General features: G+C 43.1%; 3 protein-coding genes across 12 annotated transcripts in view; 2 read left to right on the plus strand and 1 right to left on the minus strand.

Moving 5' to 3' along the window:
• The first annotated feature begins 1511 nt into the window (after window positions 1-1511).
• ankmy1 (ankyrin repeat and MYND domain containing 1) lies at window positions 1512-8319 on the plus strand. 2 transcript variants are annotated; one of them, XM_040184047.2, is made up of 20 exons: window positions 1512-1846; window positions 2403-2549; window positions 2642-2836; window positions 3234-3278; window positions 3358-3590; window positions 3758-3974; window positions 4136-4297; window positions 4399-4472; window positions 4557-4812; window positions 4899-5080; window positions 5164-5335; window positions 5457-5597; window positions 5703-5810; window positions 6104-6211; window positions 6322-6444; window positions 6844-6945; window positions 7167-7332; window positions 7434-7479; window positions 7636-7790; window positions 8006-8319. In XM_040184047.2, the coding sequence occupies exons 1-20, from the start codon at window positions 1679-1681 to the stop codon at window positions 8149-8151; spliced, it is 2946 nt and encodes a 981-aa protein (XP_040039981.2). In that variant the 5' UTR covers window positions 1512-1678; the 3' UTR covers window positions 8152-8319. The 2 variants fall into 2 exon arrangements, with proteins under 2 accessions (XP_040039981.2, XP_077964070.1); XM_078107944.1 differs by having other exon boundaries at window positions 1543-1824.
• A 1660-nt stretch (window positions 8320-9979) lies between these two features.
• On the minus strand, window positions 9980-15104 carry LOC120823768 (histone-binding protein N1/N2). Of its 9 annotated transcripts, XM_078107945.1 has the most exons (15): window positions 14881-15094; window positions 14463-14516; window positions 14266-14379; window positions 14007-14087; window positions 13696-13802; window positions 13101-13478; window positions 12825-12886; window positions 12685-12755; window positions 12431-12504; window positions 11915-12103; window positions 11620-11771; window positions 11385-11456; window positions 11220-11294; window positions 10609-10731; window positions 9980-10174 (listed from the first exon to the last, which is right to left on the minus strand). In XM_078107945.1, the coding sequence occupies exons 1-15, from the start codon at window positions 14907-14909 to the stop codon at window positions 10136-10138; spliced, it is 1620 nt and encodes a 539-aa protein (XP_077964071.1). In that variant the 5' UTR covers window positions 14910-15094; the 3' UTR covers window positions 9980-10135. The 9 variants fall into 9 exon arrangements, with proteins under 9 accessions (XP_077964071.1, XP_040039987.2, XP_077964077.1 ...); XM_040184053.2 differs by lacking the exon at window positions 13101-13478 and having other exon boundaries at window positions 12825-12889; window positions 14881-15104; XM_078107951.1 differs by lacking the exon at window positions 13101-13478 and having other exon boundaries at window positions 12825-12880.
• Window positions 15105-15833: 729 nt separating this feature from the next.
• The window catches only part of LOC120823767 (glypican-5), a 36183-nt gene continuing 24344 nt past the window's right edge, over window positions 15834-27672 (plus strand). Inside the window, exons 1-7 of the mRNA XM_040184048.2 lie at window positions 15834-16130; window positions 19428-19589; window positions 22663-23210; window positions 24121-24303; window positions 25599-25777; window positions 25975-26034; window positions 26161-26283. Of these exons, the coding sequence (XP_040039982.1) occupies window positions 15953-16130; window positions 19428-19589; window positions 22663-23210; window positions 24121-24303; window positions 25599-25777; window positions 25975-26034; window positions 26161-26283 (1433 nt within the window). The 5' untranslated portion in view covers window positions 15834-15952. The remainder of the gene's footprint in view (window positions 16131-19427; window positions 19590-22662; window positions 23211-24120; window positions 24304-25598; window positions 25778-25974; window positions 26035-26160; window positions 26284-27672) is intronic.

Here is a 27672-nt window from a genome sequence, read left to right on the forward strand (position 1 = left end):
AGCCTTGTGAACAGCTTTGTGAATAGCTTTCCTTTTGCGTACTTTATCAAAATAAAAACACACTTGGGGACTATGTGCATGATAATGAATGTATTGCCAATAGTAAAAATAATCCAGCTTTTTTTCATGGAGTATTCTTTACACTTTCTTTAGGATTTATAACACATCTTTAATAATGCTGCTGACCACTAATGTTATTTACTAATGTCATTTTCCACCACATCCAACTGCCATAGCATGTGTGAGATGCATGTAATGGTAAAAGCATGTTATAACATAGTCTTATGCTAAAAGAGTGATTATTGTCTGTATTGAAGTGATCTGCACAAGCAGAAAGAATTAAGGCCTCCATATGCAGCTGTGCCTGAAGAAGGGAGTTAACTTACTCTCACACAGAAGCTTCAACAAAGGAACTGTGTGTGTTACCCTCATCTTAACCTTGGTTCGTATCTCAACTTGGTTTGCAGCTTCCCGTACCGGGAGCGCTGAAATACGTGCTTGTGTTTTCAACCTCCTGCTTGCAAGCAATAGTTAGAGCCAGATATATCTGCAGAGAATTGCTCATGTAATCTTTTTCTCTTCTAAATAAATGTCAACTTTTTTACTTTAATTGATCAACATGTTGCGATCCTTCTCATCAACCAACTGGGGGTGATCGGAGATCCCAACACATGCTATAGGTTTATACAGTCTCTTGCGTGTGTCAGCTACAGGACAGAGTGTCAGGTGACATATGAGCACTTGCACACTTGCAGGCTGGTCCTGCTTCATTAACCATTTAAAGAGGACCACTTAGACTTGACAAGGACTGACCTCCAGCTCTGACAATGAGCTACTTTCATTACTCTTTATTTGGGCTTATCACACTATATCTTCTCTCTCCGGGTTCTCCGGCTTCCTCCCACAGTCCAAAGACATGCTCTGGGGGATCAGGTTAATTGGGGACTTTAAATTGCCCGTAGATGTGTGAATGTGAGTGTGAATGGTTGTATGTCTCTGTGTTAGCCCTGCGATTGGCTGGCGACCAATCCAGGGTGTACCCTGTCTATCGCCCGAAGTTGGCTGGGATGGACTCCAGCCCCCCCGCGACCCTGTGTGCAGGATAAGCGGTTTGACAATGGATGGATGGATGGACACTATATCTTCACTCTGGGCGTGTTTGCTTCCTTCCTTGTTTTCGTTTGGATCTTCAGTAGGGACAAAATAGTTTATTTATGCCTTTAGTTGAATTTGGTTCAACAAATGTATTGTTTTGTATTTTGTTCAGTTTTGGTACATTAGGGAGCCTTGAATAAAGGTGACTAAACAGGTGATTGAAGGACGTTGGATATAACTAACAAAAAACCCAATAGTCATTCAATAGATCACGAGTAAGTAGATGTGTTGCTTAAAGTAGTGGACAGGCTATCATTTAAGAGTAATAATAGAGCTAAAAAATAGTATTCCTCATACTATCATGGTTTTTCAAAACTACGCCGTGTTTCTCTTGCGTTTGCGCATGCGCACCCGCCAGAGGATTCTGACGTTGACATGACAACCGGCGTTCACAGAAAAGTTTAAATCTGACTTCCCACAGCTGAAGTGTTCCCCTGAACACCATTACAATCGTGCAACTTTAACTCTAAAGCGATAGTTCGTGCGCTCCATCGGATTTGGGCGAGTTGACGTTCAGATTAAAATGCAGTCGACCTACAAACGTGTTTCGGGGCAGCGGGGGACGGAGAGCGGCGAGGGGAGACGACAGGGCCTCGGTGTTCAGCAGTGGCCCGATGGATCCAGATACGAGGGAGGATTTACAAACGGACTCAAACACGGCAGAGGAAGGTACACCTGGAAAAGCGGGGAGGTAACGTCAGTGTATTGAACGCGACAAGCAGGAAACAGTCGTTCTGAAATGTTATTTCCCCGCGACGCGTTAAGGCTGGCGCGTGCCTCTGCGTCTGCGTCGCTGCGTCGACGCACTCGTTTCAATTCATGGTTCTAAAAGACGTCTATGGCCACCTCTGAACAGAAGTCAACTGTCTGCTTGACTTTCTTTCTTTTTTTCTGTTGAAAAAACGCTGTGAAATTGGTCTCTTCCACGTCGACCGTAGACGTATTTTAAACGGATAATTGCGTGCTAGGAACTTTATTAGGAAAGTTATCAACCCAAATGTCAACGTTGAAATGACGTCTCGTGCTCCCTGGGGCTCCGTTGACGTCCATAGTCTACGTATGGACCACATTTCAGTGGTTTTCAAAAATAATTTCAACCTCTACTTTGTCCCATTTTTCTAAAATACAATTTAATGTCATAAATCTCTACATTAAACATGATGACGTATTGTCTCTCACAGTTGTCGGTTGGTTGTAATACAGCCAGTCCCTGTGTTATTTGTTTCCCTGTCTGCTCCTTTGTGTAGTTCTACGATGGCTTCTTCTACAAGGACTACAGGCACGGGGAGGGAGTGTACAGCTGGCCCCAAGGCCACAAGTTCACCGGCAAGTACTACCTCAACCGAAAGGAAGGATATGGACATCAAGAGTTCTCTGACGGAGCCACCTTTCAGGTTAAACGGACGAATGGATTAATGACAGGCATTTGGGTTTTGATTAGAAAAATACCAGTAAATAGCAATAAGCCCCTTCCTCCCCCTCTCAGGGTTTGTACCACGTTGAACAGAGGTTTGGTCCAGGTGTGTTTAGTTATCCAGACGGGCGTAAGGATGTGGGTCTGTGGCTTGGAGAGCGCCTGCTAAGGTTCTGCAGCTCTGTAGAAGAGAGCTTCAGCCTAAAGAACTTTCCTGAATATGCTGCCTACGTCGACCTGGCTGCCATTACACATTCCCTGACTCAGGTACACGGGCGAGCACTTTCTTACACTCTGATGAATAGCTATCCCAGGATAAAACATCAATTTCATACATATATTTGGTTTAGGTTGGTGTATTTTTTTTTTATGTGAGATCTCAGCTTCAACAATGGGTGACCCAGTCAAGAACATCGGAAACTTCTCTCCGAGTATGATTGCCCAGAACCATCTAATAAAGACATATAGTCATTACACTTTTTTATTTTTTCAGTACTACTAATTTATTTCCAAGCCCACTGACACCGTATAAGCAAGACAGTTTTTGTACCAGGAAGTGAAATCTAAATCATGATAAAGTCTTTATGCAAAATGTATGTGTATAACATTGCCATCGATTTTTAATTGACCTCTCTGCTCCTCTTTGCTCCTCTCTTGTAAGCAGCCTCCTACTGGTGTTCTACAGCCAGAAGAGAGGGAGGACTCTGAGGTAAAGTACATTTGAACATCTATGAATATAAGCTATGTGATTTAAAACACAAAAAAACATTAATATCCCTCCTCCTCAGGTGGAAATGGACATAAATGTGCTGTCAGATGATTTGATCCTTCCCTTTGGGATAGAGAGGTATTCAACAGATGGGGAACACTTGCCGCTGCCCCCTGGAAGAAGGAAAGAGCTGGATCAGCACTTCTATGGCGATCTGTGGGAGCCAGACGCCTATGCAAGAGGCTTTGAGCGAGACCCCATCGCCATCCTGCCCTTACAGCCCCGCATGCTGGCAAACGTGCACAAACACAGGTCAGACATAAAGTACACAGAAAAAAACATATTGTTTGAGTGTTGTACCACAAACAGCAGTAAGAAGGGAAAATATGATATACAGTACATTATCATGTACAACTACGTAGAGTTTTGCAAAAGGAAATACTATTTGTGCTGATATAATTTGTGTATGCGTTTCCCAGACTACAAGCTGGGAATGTGGGCTGGAACGTGGCAGCTGTTCTCGCCATGAACAGGGATGGTTTTGGTCCTAAAGGACCTTTGGAAGTCAGTTCAGAGTTGTTAATCCAGTACGCATCCAGAGGGGAATGGAAGGCAGTGTCATGGATCCTCCGGACCAGCTCGGTCCACCGCGATGTAGCAGATTCTCAGGGACACACCGCACTGATCGCTGCCACAGTAACACTATACAATTTGTTCACCCGTAATTCCTCAATTTTCCTTTTGATTGGTATCCAATCAAGGTAGTTTTAATACAATCAATAAAAATATGTAGTGGCTTTGCTTTACTGTTGTGTTTGCCTCTCAGACTGTTTCTTTTTTTTTCTTGTGACTGTCAGGTAAACTGCCACAATCATGTGATCCATCTTTTGTTAGATATGGGTTCCGACATTGACAAGTTGAATTGTGAAGGCATGTCTGCCCTGGCTGTGTGTCACGTCCTCTACTACCCTTTTCACTCTCTCTACATTACTTCAACTGAGATACCCTCCAACACTCAAGTAAGATTCTACCTAATGCCCTCACAACTTCTAGATCTGTAATTAACATGTTATTCAAAGGCTAATGGAATTGAATAACGTGCACTGTAATGTGTCATTAGGATTTAACATCTCCAGCTGCATGTGAGAGGAGTCCTCAGATCAGCCAAGTGGACTTCACCACAGACACACCCAGGTTAAATAACATACCTACCCAATAATACATCAACAACAAGCATATTTATTCATATAATTTACCTTTTTGTTATGGTATTTTCAGGACAGCAGAAAAACTAACAGAGCACATCTTGGTAGATGGTCTGGGAGAAGAGAATGTTGAGGTGAGGGAGGAGGTAGAGGAAGATGCAGAGAGGAGAGAATGGAATGATCATGGGGAGGATATAAAGGAGAGAGAAGAGAGAGGAAGTGAGGGCGTGCCCGGCATGCAGCGCTTCATTCAGGTGATGGATGGTCACGTTGCACTGGGCAGCGTACCGTGGAAGGAATGTCGGGCTGAGGCAGCAGAAAGAGTTCAGGTATAAATCACAAATATCCCGTCCTTTAATTAGTTTGAAACGGTCTTTCCAACTCACTGTTGTCCACCTAACACTGTCTGTATCAGGCCACAGACAAAGAACTAAACCCCAAAACCTCCTTTGACTCGGCCTGCTGCGTTAGAAGCTACAACATCGAGGTCACAGAGAAAATGATGCAGCTCTCAGCGGAGGCGCTGAGTCGCACGGGCTTCCCTCAGCGCGCTGACTCACAGGAGACTGTACGCAAGATGGCTGCCATGAAAATTGAGTGGGTTGTTTCCCTTCATTGTCTCTTTTTTTGTGCCGTGTGTGCTGTTCTCATTGCACTGACTGTGTTTTTGATCTGACCAGACACCGTGCTCGTTTGAACACCCTGAAGCTGCTATTGGATCGGGGCGCTGACCCCAACGCATCCAGGGTCCCCATGCCGGTTCTCTTTTTAGCCATCATGGCGGCTGACACTGAGGCCGTCAGGAGGCTGCTGCTGTGTGAAGCTCGCACTGACATCCCCCTTCCTCGTGAGGTAGAGACGGATTTCACTGTTTTACTAATGTCACGCGACAAACTGAGCAATATCTTAGAACTCAGACAAAAATAATTATAGAAAGCACAAATTCCCCTCATCCTCTCATCCTTTTTTGCAGAGGAGGGGTCTTTATCCCCTTCATGTAGCTGCAGCCCTTCCAGGTCCAGCAGGTCCCACAATCACAGAGTTGCTGCTCCACGCTGCGGCCGACCCAGACGCACGAGCGTGCGACCAGAATGAGATCTGTGAACGAGATACGGTCTGCGTGTTTCTATCCGTTAAGCCTTAAAATGTAGCAGTAGTATTTAAGATGACTGTTGAACTGGTGAGAAAAGAGTTTCAGTCTGAGATCTTTTTTTAACAGACTTGTACAAAGGACAAGGAATCATTGAGCCACAAGGAAAACCCGGTTCTCAAAGAAGGAGGCCGAACAGCCCTGCACATGGCCTGCCAGAGAGACAGTGAGTATCAGGTGAGTTCATAGTGTATCATCACGTGGAGAATATTCACCCAGAATGTCAAAGAATACACGCACAGATACATGCAAAGCTCAAACAATTTGGTGTTTTGCGAATATTATTTATTCTACTTTGAAGAGCATGACTGCACCATAGATGATTTTGTGAAGATAAATAGTTTTAAGAACTACAACCCAACTACAAGATATCTTTATCACAACGCAGAAAATTCATTTAAAAAAGCCATAAGGCCCGCCCACAATAACATTATGTTCCATTTAAATTATTTTGTATATTTTTTATGCAGAACGCCAGCAAGGTTGTAGCCCTCCTGCTCTCCCACAGAGCCAGCACAGACCTTCTCTGGAGTGGGCACTCACCTCTGTCCCTGGCTATAGCAAGTGGCAATGACCTGGTAGATCAAACACACACGGCCACACACTCACATCAACTCACACATAGATATATGTTTCACAGGAATACAAAACCACACTTTGTCCTGAACCGGTCCTCTTCCCTCCCCAGGCAGTGGAGGAGCTGTTGAACGGAGGTGCAGATCCCAACATCCCCCTGGGCCGCAGGGTGGGCAGCGCTCTCTGTGCCATCTCCAACTTCAGCTATCACTTATGTGGCAACAGAGCTAAGCTGGTATGCACACTGTGGAGAGAACACTGTTGACACTGCGGAGAGAACATTTAGCAGATGGTTTTTGGTACCAAGACATTTTTTTATTTTTCTAGATGAAGCTCCCTAATCAAGTGACTATGTTGACTATTTGTTTTTGTCTGATTCAGATGTGGAAAGTTGATTTTTCAATGAGATGAGAAACACCCACATACAAAGCTGTTTTTTTGACATACATATTTAAAACGACGCATTTCACTTTGTTCTTGTTGATTTCAAATTATTTATAGTTAACTCAATGTATGAAAAGATTTTCCAAATAATTGTATCCCTCATTTACAGTTGTTAAAATAGTAAGCAAAAAAAATACGTCTCTATATCGAATCATTGAAAAAATTCTGTTGAATTGTGTCTTTGCTGTAGTTTGGCATGTTAATTAAGGCTGGTGCCGACATCTTGATGCCTGTCACGGTTGGCGATGTTGTGGGAACCGCCGTCGACTACGCACACTACTCTTTCAACCAGGTAACCGTAGGAACACTGTACGCCTTTAAATTGACTGAATTCAGTCAATTACAAAAGCCTATTTTTTGTATTGAAAGATTGGCTTGACACAGAAGGAGGTGAATCAAGGGCTATTTGTGGTTAATTTAAACTAAGATGATAAGGTACACACACGTTTCAAATGCTTATTTCTTTATGAAATGATCTGAATAACTGTCCATATGATATGCGTTGCTCTATAGGACTCTCGTATTGCGAACACTCCCTTCCACGCTCTGAAACCGCGGGAGAGGGAAACATTCAAAGAACGACGCCAGCTGCTGAGCACGATGGGAGATCTGCTGAGACATGTCGCTGGCCAGAGAGAAAGAGAACATTTTGAGAGAGAACAATGCCACTCCTTGAATGGTCAGTAAAAGATTACAAAATTTTAAGCCAAAAAATAGGACCGTGTTATTAAGTATGTCTGTTATTTGAGGGTATGTATGTGTGCTGTATTGAATGAACAGGTACCAGTACCAACGAAAGTCCATCACCCACAACCGACGAGCAGAGGTACATATACACACACATTCGTGTTCATTTAGTCCCTTTCATGGTTGTCTTTCCAGTCATTTTCACTTGTACTTTATCCAAGTTGTAACATATATTTTGCCAAAAGCAAAACCAGGAAACCCAAATCTGTTTCCATCTGTGTCGATCTCTTGTTAGGAAACCAGTGTTGAAGTTCTGCTATGAATGTGGCCGCTCGCTGTTTGTAAAGATGACTGCATGTAGCCGCTGCCACAAGGTCTTCTACTGCTCCAAGACCTGCAAAACCAAAGCATGGGATGAAAGACACAAGGAAGAGTGTATCCGGGTGACAGGTGGGAATCAGGGCCTCTCCATCCAACAGTTAGAACCCATCAAAGCAGTCGACACCAGCCCCAATACCACGAGCTTTAATAAAATGACACTGTATAACTTTTGTCATAGCCTTTTGAATCTGTGATATCTGTTGTGATGATATCTGGGAAATACTCGTATGTTTTTATCTTTTGGATGAATGGCACTTTGTCTCTCTGTCTCCCTCATAATGCAGCATCTCCTGATGGAATCCATAAGAGAGCTGTGTTAAAATCCATGAGAGGCCCCAGGCCCTTGAGTGTCAACAGCGCCGCCAAGACTCTACAAGAGAAGGCCTTGGAGAGACAAATTGGCCACCATGAAAACTACAGCTGCAACTGATCAATCAGAACATGTCACATTGTTATAATTTTCTTTTTTCTGTTATAGTTTTACAATAATAGTGTAATAATGTTTGTCCCTTAAACTGAACACTGAGTGTCTACATATACATATTGTAAATTAACTTTTGGTTTATTTCTATTAAAGATTAAGAATAATTAACCTAAATACTTATTTGTCACACTTCAGTCCTAAATTGAATGGTCATTGAATTTATTTTCCAATGAAGGGTATTGCTAGTTACTCGGCCAGAGAAAGATGTCCAAAGAAGCTGTCCACATGCCCGTAGCCGGATGCATCAGGTGCTGCAGACCGATACCAAGAATAGGTGGACTCACTAACACGAATGTCACTCTTTGAACTTAAACGCCTGATTATTGTTACAAGGAGAGAGTCAGCACGTATTGCCTTGTTGAGTGTATGAAATGCAACACATTATGGCAGCTGTGCTGAACCTGTTTAAGTTCTTAGATGTTGGCCATTCCAGTTACATGCATTTACTTGAGAATGGAAGGGCCTTTACTTTTATGTCTAAATTAATTTGACATAGAATTTTCATCCTGTGAGACAAGTAGGTCAAAATACCATCAGAGCTAATGGAGATATATTGACCATCTCATTGATTGTAAGTTTGTATTTCTGTTTGAGAAGAAACCCCACGTTCAGAATTCTTGCCATAACTGTAGGGAAGGAACATCACTTGCAGAATCATTCTATAGTGATTCATCCTTGTCACTTTTATAGGCCTTGGAAAGATTTCCGTATCAACAAAGCTTTTCAAAATCTCTCAGGAATTCCACTAACTCACCAAGGTCCACTGTTCCGTCTGTATCAATTTTGTGGAACACATTAGCGAGTTCTACATTGTCCTCTTCAGTCCATCACAAAATTCCTCTAAATCTAGTGCTCCACTTCTATCTGCAGCTGCCTCGAGGAATAACTTTACGATTAGAGGAATACTTGCAGCACTGAACATTTCTAATTCACTTTTGAAATCCATGGTAGACTGGTTTAAAATCCCTAATTTGATATAACCAGTTCTATGAGCGTCGAAGCGATGCCCCCCCTTAGCAAGGTTCTAAAGTGTGAAGAATTTAATGATCGAAGATAGATTAACGTCGAAGCTAAAAAAAAAAAGTCGACGTCACAGGGTCGTGTAGTGTTCCAGTGTAGGCGTTTTTGTTGTGAAGGAGAAAATGTGTTGTGTTTTATGAAGTGGTAATAAAGTTGCCGCAGAAACTGAGCTCAGTGGTTGGTTTTATTACTAACCTGATGTATACTCACCATAAACCCTCGGCTGCACTACATGACGTGAAACCTTACCGATCCGTGTACCTTTGGATGCATACAGACATCTGTCGATTTGTGGTGCAACATGGCCTTATATTAACATGAACTAATGTATTAGGTTGGAATGAGGACATTTCACACTGCACTTTTTGTTGTAGTTGAAAATGTGCATCTATGCGCCTTTTAAATGTCCTGTGTTACTGTACATGGCACATGTCTCTACAACTGATCAATGGCTTAGGCTGTAGAGCAATGTGGGAATAGTGGGCTCCGAAATCACGTTGTTTGACCAACACGCTAAATGTTAAGAAAACCAAACATGAACTTAGTTATACAACTTTAGCACCAGCACCTACTTTGGATCAGTCATGATGAATTGTAATTTTTTTTCAATAAGATAAAATGCTGCCTCTACTCCCAACAGCAGATTTAGAAGTGCGAAAACAAAAGTTTACTTTGGGAACACAACTATGGTGCACAAATAAGTTCTAAAAACAGAACTGAATTAAGTCTGCAGAATGTCTATAAACTGACAAACTTAGATTTGCAATATTTTTTATTATTTTACTACAAGTATACAAAAACTGGACAGACAAAACTCTATGAAAATGATCTTATTTACAAAATCAAAAGTGTTGAAGGGGCTGGATAGGCATGCTGTGCTGGTTTTGAAGATCTGGAAAGAGGATGATGGTCACGCTGAAGACCCATCAGGGGTCAACTGGGCGGCAGGCTAGAAGAAAAAATAAAATCACTTAGAAATGTTATACACACACACACACACACACACTCAGTTCCATACTGAAGCCGTGGTCACTTTAAAGGTATTGTGCAGAGACCTGCAACCAAACAAAGACAAATGTTGTACCCAGTGTTAAGCCCTGAAGTACACAGGACTCCTCCCAATGGCATCGTAGCCATTCATGTTCCTGTATGAGGTACATTGCCTCCATAAATGCAGACCGCAACATGGTCAGCCTTTTTAAATGACCTACGTGTACTGAAACAACCAGAGCCCAAATTGTGACCAGAATGCCAACAACAACAACAAGCCAGTCGCAACTACTTGACGCTGGGCCACCTCCTCCGGCTCAACACGCAGAGCGCACACTTTACAGCGCCGTCTTATAATGGCAGCAGTTCATAAGACATGAGCCTATCACTCGCCTCCTGTGATTTTCCCTCCTGGACTCCATTGCTGGCACTAGAGTCAGCGCCATTAACTGTGGCTTCTTGTTTCGATTGTTTAGCACCAGTGTCCTTTACTGGGCTCTCCTCCTCTGGTTTCCTCTGTGTAGAAACATAAAACCAGTCAAAACTGAGGGAAGCGACGACTGAGTGAGTCTGAATCACTACCGGACGCAAAGTAAGCTTTTACAAAAGAAAGAAAATGATTTAGGTCAAGGTTAGTTTAGGTGATGCATGCACATGTTTGAGCTTAGATTACTGCATTAAGCAGATACCAATACAATCACAGGTCACAACTGCAATTAGGTAGCCAAATCAACTCTTAAGCTAAAGATTGGCCTTGCGACAAAGCCATAGCGTCCCCACAAGCAAAGCAGGCAAGCAGAGACCTTGCAACGTAGAGTAGAGTTCAGTTTGACCATACATACAGAGTATGGAGTCAGTGAGCCATCGTTTAATGTCAGGATTATGCAAGAGTTACATTTAAGCAGGCGGAATGGACGGACACATTTGGCTTCGGAGCCTCAGTTGCAAAACTTTCAGCAATTATGAGGAAACAAAACTGGCCAGAGGGAATCGGTGGCCCTCACCTTTTTTCTAACGAGGTGGGAGATGTTGGAGACAGCTTTGGCAGGCGAGGTGCTATCACATGTTTTAACTGTGATCTGAAGTAGAAAGGTTATGATTGCTCAGATCTTTTGCAAGGCATTTAGTGATCGATAAAACGTCTTAAGATGCATATACAATGTCCATACCAGGCTGGCTGAGGAACACGCTGAAGGGCCGCCATTTTCACAGTGGAAGGCTGATGAGGTTGAAGCTCCGCCCTGCAAAAGGTTAGTTGGTGACATAAGAGCTGAGAATTTTTTTGGGGGGGTGGGGCCCTTTTTGCTGCACTCTTACGGCCTGTTTTTAACGTGGAAGCTAGAGCCTAACAAAAATACCACAATGTTAAAATAGGTCACCCTTGAGTTGTACACATTTACTCACTAGCGTCTGCTGGATGGCCTGGGAGGCAGCTCTGGCGGTTCTCTGACTTTCCTTGGCATCCTCGACCTTTTCTCTGATATCGGGCAGAAGCTGCTTCAGCTCCTCCATCTCATTCTTCTCTTCTGCAGCCCCAATCGCCTCCTGCAACATGGCTGTAGACAGAAAACACATTAGGAACAGGATCAGCCCAGCTGCCATAATGTGTTGCATTTCATACATTCAACAAGGATGCCTCGCTAAATTAATTAAAATATCTATGAAAAAGGTGCACAAAGCAGCGGCCATGAATGCTTACCCAGACGGGTCTCGATGACCTTGATGGAGCTGTTGTAGTGCTGGATGGCCTGGCTGTACTGGTCCATGTAGCACAATGTAGTGGCGACATGGTAGTGAGTCTCAGCCAGCAGACGACTGTGGGGAGCCAAGTGCTTGAGCTGCAGGGCGAGACACTCCTGGAAGTCTTCTAGCGCTTGGGAATAGTTCCCTGGGGAAGTAAACGTGGCAAGAAAAAAAAATATATATATATATATATATATATTTGGAGCAGGATAAATTACTAATTTTTTAACGACGCAACATCAGTCGGTACAAGGCTTAATCGCTCAATTTTTCCTTAAACAGTGGACCTTATACGCGGCATTTATTAAGATTGGCCCTCAAGGAACCACTAGATGGCCTCAGATACAAGTGTTAACTATTGCAGGAGAAATTAAATCGTTGGTTATGAGCTAATGCCAGATACCACAAAAAGATATGGTAGAATGTAGTGTTTTATCCAGAATACAGTCATGGAAGAAAAACAAAAACGCACCGGATTCAGCACTGACTTCTCCGAGTTTCAGATATGCCTGGGCCGCCATCAGCTGGTCGTCTTTGCCTTCCTTTCTGTGGGGATGAGAAAGGAAACTAGACTTTTACTGCACATAATCTCACATTCTCAAGCAGGGCACTTCAATTAATTCACTCATTACTTTCCTCTGTGTGAACCCCTTTGTCATCACTTAAGGCATAAACTGGTTTTAGAGCATTGTTCTTACCCTACCATTAGCTTCTTCCTGCCCTCACCTTTTGTAGATTACTTTAGCCACCTCCAACATCTCCCACGCCAACTGCAAATTCCCAACTTCATCTTCCTCCTGAAACGATGATAGCAGACATCAAAATAGACTTCATAATTGTGCCAGACTTCACTGTAGGGCCCTTACCTTATCCTGTCCACTTTTCTCTCCATCATCATCATCATCGTCGTCGTCGTCGTCATCATCATCATCTGTTAACGTAAAAGGATTATTACAGAGGGCAAGAAAATCCTTTTTTTGTGAGTGAAGAAAAATGTTCTATACATTTAAAAAAGAAAAAAAAAAAAAAAAAGTATCCTTGAGTCACGCGCCTGAGTTTCCAACCTGAACGTGAGCGGTTTTATATCAATCACCAAGAGTGCTCCACCCATTAACCGTGCTCTGTATGCAAAGATCTACTGCCCTCTGGTTCATCAGTGTCCTGTTCAGCCTCTGGCTCGGATTCCTCATCTTTTCCTCCCGCTTTCTCCTCATTTTGCGCCTTTACCGTCTCCATCACAGCTTCTTTTACAGGAGACGTAGTAAGACTTTCGCCCAGACTCGCCACAGGAGCACACGGGCTCTTCGCAACACCATTTTCTTTGACGCTCACAGGGGAATCTGTGGATGCCTCCGATCCATTCAGATCGTGTTTGCCAGGGAACTTTGCCGCGCCATTTTCCTGGTCAACCTCAGTGTTTCCCTTTACATCAGACTCCAGCTTGCTGTCAACTGCCTCAGTTTTCTCCCCCTCAGCCATTGCATCATACACCTGCTTCCGTAGGTCATCTCTAGTTTTTTCTGAATCAGTGGCATGAGGAAAACGGGTTCACATTAGACAGTTGAACGGACCATTGGGTCAATTGAACGCTGCATTTGCAAAATCTGATTCTTTGCCGCACTGGAATCCAAGCAAATACATGGAACCGCTGAGACAAACCGGCCAAGCGTCAAGTCTAGAAATTGGCAAATAGATTAAGATTTATCAAGCAACCGGTTTTATAGTTAATTTGCGAACCATCAAGATTGTTGGCACTCTCAATCTTTGAACTGTGAGGCTGCTCCTCTTCCTCCGACTCTTCTGGGACTCCCTCCAGGGCATTACCAAGGACACTGTTCTCCATCCTAAACACATGGTACAAACAGGGTAAAGTGAGAAATAATGGTCATGCTAGAATATCACATTTTAATGACAACTATTGTCGCTAAATAAATAATGTCATTATCAGCTTTGTGCATCAAATTTATTTTTGGCACATTGTGTATAGTATGCAAGGACAATCTGTAAACGCAGCAGATTGATTCAGTTCATTATAAGCAGTGCATTACCTGGCCAGCTCCAGAAGAGACTTCCCACACAGGAAGAAGGCCTCCGCACACTCTTCTGCGGTGTCTCCGTATCTTGCAGCCCTGCCAGATAAAAACACGCGCGTACCGAGGAGCACGTTTGTTTTGAGGTGGTCGCGATCAAGGTACTGAATACGGTCTCGTAAAAAAAATCAGAATCCAACAACTGGACTGCGGCGAAGAGCTGAGCATTTGAACAAAAACTCCCAATATCGTTACGCATTGCTTCGGTCGTACTCACAGCATGCTGCAGGCATCCTGAAAGACACGGACAGCAGACACCACGTCGCCCATCACCAGGTGCCGGTTCCCGGTGCCGATCAGCTTATTCGCCTCCTCCACGAAGTCAACAGAGCTGCACGGGGACACAAGCGCATATCAAACCAACAAAAGTTGAAAAAAAGTCACGAAGCGCAGTTCACCAAACTAGAGACGCACCTGTCTGCGGCGGCGGCTGCTGAGGAGGAAGAGGAGCACGGCTTCTCCTCCACACTGCGAGAGTCAAAAGGAGACTTGGGTTCAGTCAGTGACAAAAACAAGCGAACCGCACAAGAGTTCGCGGTTGACCGATACAAGCGCAGCTAAAACGAGGGGGCGTTTGCTGGTGGGCTTTTGTTAGCAACGTAGATTGTTGTTAGCCGACCAGGTACCTGACGATGGCTGACTAGTTGTGCTAGCAGCCGCAACTTGTGCTGTTAACATCCTCCAGGTTTCACGGGAGAGTCCGCTGGCTTAAAGCATGCAAGACACAACTGTCACGCAGCCAGTGACGTTTCTAAACACGCAAGGTCGTCGGTGTTAGCCGCGGCAGCTAACTAAAGGCTAGCTAGCGTTCCTCAAACGAGCCTCGACTCACCTCCCACAGCTTGACGTTTCCTCTGGCATTTTGTTTTTATCACGATAGTAGGAACAACGGAGAGCAACAAGCCACGGGTTCCTGGTGTCCGACGAACGAAGAGCAGGTGTAGTTTCCTTTACTGTCTTTGTTGGACCGCTTAAATAGAGAAAAGAGGCTTTCCACTTCCGCTTAACTTGAACGCGGGAGATTGGAGTTAAAGGGGCCGCAGCTGGTGCCGCGATGCATTCAGGGTTCGTGGAGGAAAAAAGTGTTTGGCAAGGTCCCCTTTTTAAGTTTCCCTTCTTTAAATTAACTTCATCATTGACATACGGTATTTCTGTTTAAAGACAATTATAATCTTTCCGATAGCAGCCTTATAAAGGTGCCATCAGGTGTTTTAGTTGTTGAAAAAATACATGCACACATCAGTATCTTATAAACAATTTAATTACATTATTATCGTCCTCTTATATGGTTAACATGTTAAGTAAAATAATACAATGTATGCATTATGTCATCTGGGCCTTAAATGTAATAGGCATTACTGTTATTGTATTTACAGAATGACTGCCATGAACTCAAGTAACCAGAAGGTGGCGCCCGCGTTCCTCTATCGCCGCATATTCCGCTTCACTCAGTCAAATGTGTGGATTATCGTGTAAACTACGAGAGCAATAACGTCAGTAAAAAAACAACGCCACCGTAAATAAACACAGGACTCATTCATGCTCACGTAATTAACTGAACTGGGAGTAAATTGCATTTTCTCCTCAAGATGTGTTTGGGAGTTACACTTTGATTGTGTCTTTAAAAAAGGGTTATCAGTAATAACAATATTATTGTTAACAGAACCGACATTGCAATATTTGCCCGAGTCAATTAAACAATTGAGCTGAAGTGAGAGAGAGAGAGAGAGAGAGAGAGAGAGAGAGAGAGAGAGAGAGAGAGAGAGAGAGAGAGAGAGGAGGGAGGGAGGGAGGACTCCAGATAAACGTGATGTCGGCAGATGAAGTTTTCAGTCACACTGCGCCGCGGGACTTTTACGATTTCAAACTAACCATCCAGACTCTCCTCCGACTGACATGTTGCGATGTTCCCTGCAGCCTCGCAAAACGTGCACTTGCTTTGGGTGATTTTGTTTCATTTCGTGTTTCTACCGGGCACTGGCTGTGGATCAGCCGATGCAGACAGCTGTGATGAGGTGAAGACAGCCTACATGATGCGCCAAATAGGCCCCGTGGAGCTGGTGCCCGACAGGCCGGGAGCAGGTCAGTCTGTATCATGCCGGAACAACTGTGTAATGTAAATGAGAACATCTGGAGGTAGACGAACATCACTTTAGTATTTTGTGCTTTGCCTCAATTCTACTCCACTGCATTTAAATTATTTATTTTTCTAACCAATTGCACGTTACTCTGCATTTAAATGAGCATGCATGCAGTGTTATGGATTTAGCTGTGTTGGGAAGTATATAACCTAATTAAAAGTAACTCAATCCAGCCCATCTTCACAACATCAAAATGTTAATACTGTAATGTAATATAAAGAATAGATAGGGCCAGTTTTACATTGCACTTTACTCTTAATGGGCCTAATAATGTGCTATTTTGATTGAAGGACACATAATGGCATTTAAAATCCATACTATTTTCCAGAGTACAGTGTACTATTCAAATATATCTATAAATACAATATAATGAGTGTTAACTTGCAGGTGACTATCACACACTTGCCTATTAATTTATTGTAGGCTGAGCTTGGCTGCTTTCCTGAGCTCAACATATTTTAGAATAACCGTTGTAACTTACTGTTGTAAACTCCATCAAGTGTAAAATCTAAATCTATAGTGTTATCTCCTGCTGTCACACTATTACTCTGCTGTTGTTTGCAGCCGTGCAGGGTTCAAACCCTTTAGAAATAAGGCGTCCTCAATGTGCAGCATGCGCAGAGTGAAGCTATTCCTGTTTCAATCTTACCTAAACTCTCTGCAACAATTATATACAGCTCTTGAAAGCATACTTGGCTATAAGTGGTGGTGTTAAATATGCTGTTTTCTAAATATAAATGCTCGCGTGAGACGTCTTCTGATTCATGACAGTCTCTTTGCGTAACATTTCGGTCCTGCACTAATTGAGCAAACGATTGTTAATGTAATAGCTAAAAAAGATACGCCAAAAGTCGATTCCTTGGAGTCACTTTATTTGTTCGCATCTGTAAATTGTCTCCTTGTCTTAATTATATAGTTCATGAAAATAAGTATGAATCACACGTTAACAGTGCTGCGAAAGTCGTTCCGACAGAAGGAAATCTCTGTGCTTCACCTGTAAAAGAATGAACAAACAATCTCTGCTTTAGAGAGACTTAGTTTACAGGTTTTAATCAGCCAAATTTGACCTAAGATTCTGCAGTCAATGATCCTACAAAATGACTGTTGATACAAAAACTGTTGATAGCGGTGACCTTTGAACACATCCTAGTCTTGATGTCATGAATGCACAGGTCACTCTGTGGCCTTTTCCTTGGTCTTCTAATATACAGGAGGAAAAAAACAGGTGGTGATCTGAAAATAAAATCAAACATCCTAAACTACCGAAATAAATTAGTTTGTGAATGTTTGGGCCTTAAGTTACATTAACCCGCTGACCTTTGATTAAGAAAAATATGATCACAAGGTGACTTTGCCGAACATTTATTAAACAGGGATTACAATTTAAACCCCACCGGTGCTGTACGAGCACCTGTTCCATACATACATCATGTGGTAACAATGGACCCTTCTCTATGACATGTGAGAAAACCAGCAGGGGAAAGCCATGTGAACTAAAAGCTCTGGAAAGTCTCCAGTGAGTAGACCTGGAGCTGAAGTGATTTTTGTTTTTCAATCATTTTTAGAAGACAAAAAGAGGCTTCAAAGTAAGCATACCTTTAGGTTCCAGTTACATTAGCAAACAGTAATTGTTATTGTAGGGATTGATATGGTTAGGAATCAAATGTAAGTCACTGTAAAATCTCCAAAGGTAACGCGAACATGGCTGTGTGTGTGTGTGTGTGTGTGTGTGTGTGTGTGTGTGTGTGTGTGTGTGAATGGAAGGTCAGATATTGGTGAACAGTCCTCTGAACTCTCTCCCCTTTGATCTCAGTTAGCTATTTGGCAGCTTGGCTTCTAGTGGTCTACCAGTCAGACTGCCTCACTCCACAAACACAAACACACACACAAACACACACACTTTGGTGTGGCTGCTGTAATGTCCCCCACAGTGAACATCATAATGTCAGATCTCAGCCGTAGAATTATTTTAATGAACTCATGAAGTCTTTTTAACTGAGTACTTTTAGATTTCTGGTCCCTGAGTGATTTAACTAACTATAACAAGATGTATTCTAATTGGTTGCTGGTTATTTAGTGACAGCATTTGAATAAAACTCAAAATCCACCTTTTAGGGACAAATCTCGAGCTCTGAGAGGCTTTAGAGAGCCCAAAGTGTATCAAACAAGGGATTTTAAGAATTTAAATTGACTTAAATTGATTTAAATTGAAGTCCAAATATGGGGAAGTTCAGCTGCCAGGTGTGGTGACAGGAAACTAGGCAACGCAAACGCACATAACTGACAATGAACAGAAAGGGGAACAGGCGAGCAGGACGTCCGGCGGCAGCGACACTAACGAGGGGGCAGGTGACACTGATTAGGGCCTGATCCCAATCTCCAATCCTCGAGGAGCGCTCCCGCTAACTCTCTGAGGGTCTAACTATGTCCCACTGTCCCACTCTGCGGCAGGCATCATGAACCCTTTCTGTATTAAGTCAGCGTTGGAGGCTGACTTTGCCCGAGGGAATTACCCACGTCGCTGCAAGGTGACGTTAAAAACGGGATAACCAGTGAGACGTAAAAAAACGACAACAAAGCAAACAAACAAAGACGATGGCACATTTGTGTTGAAACTTAAAATGTATACATTTAAAACAAAAGAGATTAAAAAAAATGTAAAAGTCACTTTGGATAAAAGCAGCAGCTAAATGACTGTAATGGAAGATGTTCAAATTGGAGAGTTAACCAACTGAAATAAATAACCTCAATTGCGATTCATTGTCATGTGGACGCGACCTGTTGCTGCAAAGTGCGGTTTCATTCCCATTTACACCATTTAAAGCCCTCACAAGACACCCATTCCTTTACCAGGGGATGCCAGTTATGTCCCTGGGGGTTCTGGGTTTCTAGGACATTGAGATTAAGCTAATCAAAATTGGCAGGAAAAACACACAAGCAGGTAGTGAAGTGATCTGAAATGAGAGGAGATAATTAATAGAACAGAAAAAACACATTTTGTCCGCAAAGTTGAGTAAATTATCAGCTTTTCTCCTAAAATAAATGATCGGATACGTCATATATTAATTATTAATGTATACCCACAGATATTTAAACAGGGTCAGGGTGAAGATTGATGCAGATGAAATAATATCTTCCACCCAGAGTGCTGGATTAGATTCCACCTCTTTGATGGAAAATATCTGTGGATCAACGGTGAAAACGACCAATCCTTCTGCGTCCGTCCTCTGTCTTTCAGATGAGTCTCTGCGAGTGTGCGTCCACCCTGGGCCCAGCTGCTGTACCAGTAAGATGGAGGACAGCTACATGGCAGCTGTTCGCAGCGAGACGCAGCAGAAGATCCGATCCTACAGCTTTGAGCTGAAGTATCTGATCGCAGGACAGACCAAGGCCTTCCGAGGTGAGGGAGAGGAAGGGAAGGAGGGTAGACCAGACTGCTCCGGTGGTCGAACAAAAAAAACAACCTTGGAATCTGGGAAAATTGAATTGAGACTTTTTTTACATTCTTATTGACCGATTTGTTTGGAAAAATAATTGCGAGGAAGAAAAAAAAACGAAAAGCTTGTTTCTGTTTCACATTATGCTCCCTTATTATCTCATTCTATAGATTTACTACAATTAACAAGCACTCAAAATGTATTTTGTTAGTTCAACACCGTAAAGCAAAGTGACTTAATAGCGGTGGTGATTTTGACGTTTTGAACAGTTCTGTCAAGTGCCCGTGGCCCCCCTGCCAGTCTCGCTTTGTGTGCTCGTCATGAAATAGCTAGTTTGTGTCAGGGTGGTGATGCCAGGCCGGTGTATTTGTGAGGCGCCACAGTGGCTAGCCAAACAAACAACCGATGTTCGATTGAGTCTTTGAGAGAGAGCAAACTCTCAGAGAGAGCAGCGGAAAACTTTGTTACAAACTCCCGGCTCTCTTTCTCTGTCCGTCTGTCTCTGCGATAATCAGGTTTTGTTCTTGACCAATGGGAACGCTAGGGAGGGAGAATGTTTACATTCAGTACGTATCCGCAGCAGAGTGTTGTTGCCGTGGGCAACAGCCGGTCCCTAACGGCCTGCGCTGAATAGAAGGAAGAATACTCTGCTTGTCCACTTGTCTCTCAACGCTATTCACCAGTCTGTGTGAGCATATGTGTGTGTGTGTGTGTGTGTGTGTGTGATTGAAAGAGCCTGTGTATTTGCGTGCATGAATGTGTTTGTGTACATGTCGTGCAGAGATTATTAGATGGGTAGAGTTGACGAAGTCCAGCAGACGGACGCGGCAAATTTCTTTTTTCTTTTCTTACTCCTCTCCATGCTCCATCTGAATGCATTCTGGCTTCGTTTCAGCTGCTATTCATGCCCAACGATTGGCTGAACCATTCATGGGTAAAATAAATGCGAAACACCCTTAAACAAACAACGGATGAACAAGGCAAAAAATGCAGGAAGTGAAAGAAGTTTAGCATTTTTTTTCATTTTAGTGATATTTATAGTCCCCCTTCACACCCTTAAAACAAACTCAGTATATCTATACATGCAGATCATTTAATAATGTAATTAATTGGCATAATGGTTTAGACATCCCAGCATGACAAAACATAAATACTAAAAAACTAAGAACCACATAAATCTTTTGTTTCAACAAATAAAATCCATTTGACATGACAGCAGTGTTGTCAACAGTTGTGCTGTTCCTCAAAGGTTCCAGTCTCCAAAGCACAGTGATTAAAACCCGCTAGAGACACTAAGACGATGCCCCGAGCGCTTGTATTCAGGCTCTATTTACACTCTAAGGATTACTTTACCGTGTGTGTGTGTGTGTGTGTGACCATGTGTCGGCATGCTTGCATGTGTTCCTCGTGGCACTGCGAGTCCCTCGTGCCCTCTTCAACACATCACAGCTGTCACCCAATCACAGAGCTAATCACATGACCCCAAAATAGTCTCTGCTGTGTGACTCGATGCCGTCTGTATTTGTGTTGCTATTGCCAGGACATGGGTATGCAAACCCATAAAAGTGAGAAATTCTCACTCTGCAGTGGTCCACTGATTCATCTCCCGACCACAGCTAACGTCCTGTCAGCCGATCTTTCTGGGTGAAATCTTTTTGGAACGTACAACAATTTAAACGTACCATGCTGCACATGGACAGCGGTATTTCTTATCAGGTAAATTAGTGAGTTGCAGTAGTTGATGAATCCCAAAATAAATTGGCGAGCAAGGCGGCTGCAGCTGTGACAGTGAAATATGAGGTTGTAAAGACACACACACACACACACACACACACACACACACACACACACGCGCACTGACAAACAAGTCATTAAAAAGATGACTGAATGTCTCAGTAAAAGTTATGTGTGTGTGTGTGTCGGGATGCCATCAGGTTGACGTCCCCCTTTTCACTTGGGAAGCTTCAAACATAGACACACACAGCGTGTCTCACACACAGCAGCTTCCGTTGGGAGCGCTGCCCTCTTTATTAAACACAGCTGATCCTGACATTGGGCCTCTAATCACCTGACTACAGCAGCGAAAACGAGCTCAGGGATGAATTAAGTCGTGGGCTATTTTGGCTCACGTGCAGCAGGATAAGGTCAGAGGAAGGTTAGTGAGACAGTCACAGTTTAAGAGGGAAAACCTTTCACAGATATGCAAATGTAATATCAAACATTTTCTTAATTGAAAATGGAATCATATATATATATTTACGTTGTGCATACGGTACAGTGTATTTGACTCGCTGGCATGTTTTTATACATATTAGTGTGTGAGTAAATGTTTATTCAAAGATCTACATACTTGACAACTCATATTACAAATATTTGTTGGTTACTGTGTTATGCTAATGGTCATTTTTGGGTTTATTTGATATATGTATACATTGGAATGCCCAAAGCAAATTGTGTAAGAGAATTACACAATTATCAGGAGCTGTTGATCTTAGTGAGGGGTTGACATTTTCAATCATCTGACAGGATGCCGAATCCTCTCACCTTTTCATCGCTTTTAAATCTTCCAAAAATGAGAAACAAAACAGAGATTATTGAGCTGTAGCTTCAAATGTAAATGTAGACCGCTGTTGCTCATAATATTTCTTTAGCCAAACAAGTAGCCTGGTTCTCACAGCAATAATGGTCAGTCGCCATTGTGATCCATATTGACATTTTTGCAATCCAGCCTTTTGATGCATTGCCATTAAACAAAAATTCATGATGAATCAATGCATTTGATGACTTTTTTTCCCCAAGGTTATCATCATTCGAATACATTTGTCAACTTTCGCTAGAGTTGAGTTAAATTGCACATCACCCAAAAAGGGTCAGTAGACAATTTGTTCACTCTGGTAAAAAAATAAGGATTATGCTAATATTCCTTTTAGTTACATTCTTAACTAATCGTCATGGATGCTTTTCACTAATTATTATGGCACAATAACTTGTATCCTGGTCTCACTCGCTTTCTGTCTCTCTTCTCTCTTGTTGCAGAGACCTTTGAGTCGCTCGTGTCCTTCACCTCTAACCTGACCAGCACTCTGTTTGACAGCGCTTACTCTGCTCTTGCGTCAGACTGTCGCCCCCTTGTGTTTCAGCTGTTCAGCGACATCAAACGTCACGTTTCTGGGAGCTCTAATTCCACACTGGACAACACTGTGCGGCAGTTCTACAACAATCTTTTCCCGTTGGTGTACCGCCGCCTACTCAATCCCGGGATAGGCCGCATGCCACCGAAGCCCTATTCCTCCCCCTCGGCCAATCACGACGACTGCCTGCGGATGACGCGGCAGGACGTCAGCCCCTTCGGACCCCATCCCCGTCTGCTGGTCAGGAGCTTGTCCCGGGCCCTTGCCGTGGGTCGAGCACTGAGCCGGCTGCTCGCGCTGGCAGGAGAGGTCGTGAACGCGGCCGAGAAGGCGACGATGTCCAGAGAGTGTGGCCGAGGCTTAGTGAGGATGCAGTACTGCTCCCACTGCAGGGGGATGACGACGTTACGGCCCTGTACTGGACTATGTGTCAACGTTATGAGGGGGTGTCTGGTGAGGGTTTGAATATTTGCATTTTTGCTCTGTGTCTGGATGAGAAAGCTGAGAGAAAGTTCAGTGGCCAGTGGCAGAAGACAATTAGCTCAGCGTGAAGACTCGAGGTAGGATAAAACGGTTATCCTGGCTTTGTTCAATGGTGAGAAATACGCCCATGTCAGCACTTCTCAATTGTAAAAATGTAAATACATCTTTAACTTTATCTATGAAAATGACAAGGTGTGGTTTCACACACGGGTGTAAAGATAAAATTAATTATGGTCCCTTTCAATCATAATGCACAATACCATCATTCTACCTTTAGAAACACGAGGTTAGCAAAATGTTTATGTGATGTTATTCTTTTCAGATTATGTGTCTTGTGTATTGCAGCTGATACGTTTTTAGATGCGTGGGAGCCCTTTGGGTATATATATATATATATATATATATATATATATATATATATATATATATTGTTTTGCCTCGCAAAAGCTCACATTTGTGAAGCTTGACTCATTTCGTAATCAATAAATAATTCTGGGTTTTGGATAAGCAACAAGAGCATTACCAAGAGAAAACTGGCACAATCTTCTCTGCATCTTATTGGGCTGCTAGGAAATGAACTGGACAGCTTCAACACCGCCCACAATAGAGGGAGAAGATGCCACTGTTCATACCTCTTGAGAGTGTCTTGGAGAAGGAGGTGTGCTGATAGATTACCCCCCTTTATCCTCATCCTTTTCAGTGAAGGAATGAAACATGCATACAGCCAAGTTACACAGCCTCTCTGTGATGGAAGACAGCTAAGTTCATGGGGAATGTGGTCTCTTGCGTTTACTGTACTGAAACAAACTCAAAGTTGATCTCTCAATGTGATGTGTCACCTCTTACCCTCTCTTCACTGTTTCCATCCTCTCTTTGCTAGGTCGCTGTATCAGAGCTTGGGGCCCCCTGGGGTAGTTTGGTGGTGTTGCTCCAACGGTTAGCCGCTACTTTAGCAACCAGCAGCAACCACAACAGCCTGGAGTTAGCTCTGTTAGCGGTCCGTAACCAAGTGAACGATGCTATACTGCACGCACAGTTGCATGGGCCTCGCATTACAGCCACAGTAAGTAGAGGGGATGATGGGATGGAGGGGAATGCTTGACAAGTGTATTTTGCTTATATGCCTTATATTTACAATTGTAAAATAGATTTGTGCTTCTGGATATTGATGCCAGTCTATGGGAAAAGGTTTAGTAAGTAATTAGCTAAAAGGGATCAGTAAAAGATTGCTGAACCATCTCTGCTCGTTTGTCCCAAATGATAAAGTCATTTGAATTTTGGACACAGAGTGAGGAAGGCCGTGGCTTTTCTTCCAGCCCGGCAGTTGGATCTCCTCACAAAGGCCTTGTACCTAGATGGGCTAAAAACAGACTCATTCTTCAGAGAATCTGGGGTTCCCCTCAGTATGTGTGTGTCTATGTGTGCGTGTGAATACAGATCCAGTGCCAGACAAAGACTGTTGTTGGCGGGACAACCAATACCCAGAATGCAGCCGGGTTGCGAGTGATGAGAAAGTTTCTGTGGCTAATCTCTGGACAAACAGACAACACACAAACACATGCATGCATGCACAGACTGTTGGAGGAGGAAATAGAGTAACCATCCAACTTTAAGAGAACATTGTGGACTTAGTGGAGTAGATTCCTCAGAGGTAAACAAACATACACAAGCATAATCACACAGCTAATTGAGGCTTACACAAAAATACCACTTAATTGAATATATAATGAAGCTTCTTATTCATTGGACACATCACTAAAGGCCAACCCCCTAACGCTTCAACAATCTCTATGTGCAGCGTTTAAAGTTAAATGATTATTGAAACAGGAATTTTAAGAATTTTCAAAATGACAAGATATGACACGATAAAGTGTTGTGCTCAACTGTATTACATTTAGAGGTCAACTTACTGCAGGTATATTTCCTAATTCTTTGTATGTAGTTTGGGATGCAGAACTGATCTAATAGAACTGCAAACCCAAACAAGAAAACAATCAGAGTTGTTTCACAGTGTGTGAAAAACGATGTTGATGTTAGGATGACATTCAGGCTGTATATTATATGTAGCATATTTAAGTCAATACCAGCTATGAAAGGCAGACTGCCCAAAACCTGGGTCATGTATAAAACCCTAAAACCATATGCGGCAACTGTTAGTGAAAACTACCAAGAAACCAAACAGAGAAGTCCAGTTTCTGCCTTTTGGTTATGCAAACCTGACTGAACCCACTGAAAAAAGAAGCGCCAAGTGTCTTGTAAAACGTGTAACAATACCCACTGGTGGATGGTGTTGAAAGGGGCACTTGACCTGATCTGATCACGCAGCATGCTTCTGAAAAACAACCGTCTCTTTCTTAGGTAGAGAAGGTGTGTGGGCCCCAGGCAGCTGGCCCCAAGACGCAGACTGCAAATCCTGCTACCGCGCATCTTTCATTTCTGAGCACTTTTCCATCAGTAACCTCAGAGGGGTCAAATGAGACATCGCCTCCCTCAGCGGGCCCGGCTGCTCGCCAACGTCTGCAGCTGCAATCCCGGAGGTGAGTTACATACATCTGATGAAACACTGAGTTCTGGGCCGAGGTTTGGCTCTATGGCGCGAGTAGGAATTCAGCCACCGAGGGTGTAATAAATGTGGAAAGAGACGGAGGAGTAATCCTTTTCACTTTTGACCTTTGGTCATGGTAAATAAATTCAAATCTCTTTTTTTTCTGTGCTTGTTTGTATATTCCACTAGGTCATTCGTTCTTAAAGGGTCCAGAGGTGACAAGAGCCGCAGCTTGAAAAAACTCTCTCGGTAAATTGCATCAGCTGCACCTGTTGAAAGGAAGATAGAAACCTTGTAATAAGACATAATATGTTTCTAATATTACTAACAACCAACAACCCAAGCATTCTTCACAAATCCCTGTCTCTCTTTCAGGGAGTTTGAGGGCTCCATCCAGCGGTACCGGTGGTTTTTCTCAGAGCTGCCAGAGATGCTTTGTGAAAGTGAGATGGAGGTTGAGCAGCACACATGCTGGACTGGCCAAGACGTCGTGGAGAGGTGTGTGTGTGTTAATACCTTATTCCCAGAGAGAACCTACCAAAAACCATCCATACAGAGCAGATGCTCTGTGCGCCAGGGTGATTCATCAAGTTACATTCTGGCGTTTCTTGGTCATATATTTCCACATTGGCTGAGTGATGAAAATGCGATTGAAGGAATGTAGTATTTGGTTGCAGTATTTCTGATCCAGTATGCTTGAATACAACGCTAAAGCAACAAAGGGAAAGGGAAATGCATTCCAAGAGAGAGGGAGGGTTTTTATTTAACAAATACTCACTCTGGACTTCAGGTTCGGGGTAAAAGTCCAGGCCGGTTCAGTGTCTCGGAGGCCATGTAGAAGTGCACAGTTAATTGGTCTTGAGTAGCGCTGCTGTATTCAGCACTGCTCCTTGTACTGCCACGTGCCCAGAACATCCAGTTAATTACTACAATATAGATGTACGGTAGGCGGCGTATTTGTCCGACGATGCTGTAGCATCCAGTCGCGATCCAGTTGACAACCCAGTCAGTGTGTGAGACAGATGTTGAACCGGTGTGCATCATGTGTTTGTTACTTTAGCTAAGCATGACATCAATCTTTCCTTTGCGTAACTTAATGAGAATTATATACCAGTCATAGTTTCTACACTGGTTTTAAACTTTGTCTAATTCTTAGTCACAATGATTTGACAATTTAGAAAAAAAAGTGTTGGTGTCTCCTTATCGTTGCCAGGGTGGGTGGAGGAGGAGGGGGGGGGGACTTGGTTGTGAAGGTTAGAGAGTTTGTTTCCAGAGTCTTTCTCATGGTGATTACATTGGCAGCTTAAACTGGTAACGAGACACAGACATTCACAGTTGTGCACACACATTCACAGGCGCGCACGCAAATACACTCCAACTCACACGTTCATACACACGTATCAAGTGACACACAGACCAACGCGCACCCAGCAATACACACAGAATGTGAGATTATCTGACATCTCACTGCAAGTGGCATCTCAAAACAAACACGCACACACACACACACACACACACACACACACACACACACACACACACACACACACACACACACACACACACACACACACACACACACAGCACATCAGTTGCCGAGATGGGGAAGGTTTCAAGCAATGGACACTCACACTTGACTAAGCCTCCCATGCTTCAGGGGAGGCCAGTAAACCTTGTATTTGATGGCTCAGCCATTTCCTCGCATCCGATGGTATTTTAAGAGAAATAGAGCAGGATACCCTTGAAATGAACCAGTTAGAAAAGGAGGTTTTGAGGAAAACAATATTTGTAAATACTGTACAGTAATATAAAAATAAAATTGTGATGCACACTCATGTATATCACATATGTACGAGATGCCTGACACCACTGAATACATCTGATAGT

This window comes from Gasterosteus aculeatus, chromosome 8 (genome assembly GCF_964276395.1).
Source record: "Gasterosteus aculeatus chromosome 8, fGasAcu3.hap1.1, whole genome shotgun sequence".
In the NCBI taxonomy this organism is placed as follows: Eukaryota; Metazoa; Chordata; class Actinopteri; order Perciformes; family Gasterosteidae; genus Gasterosteus; species Gasterosteus aculeatus.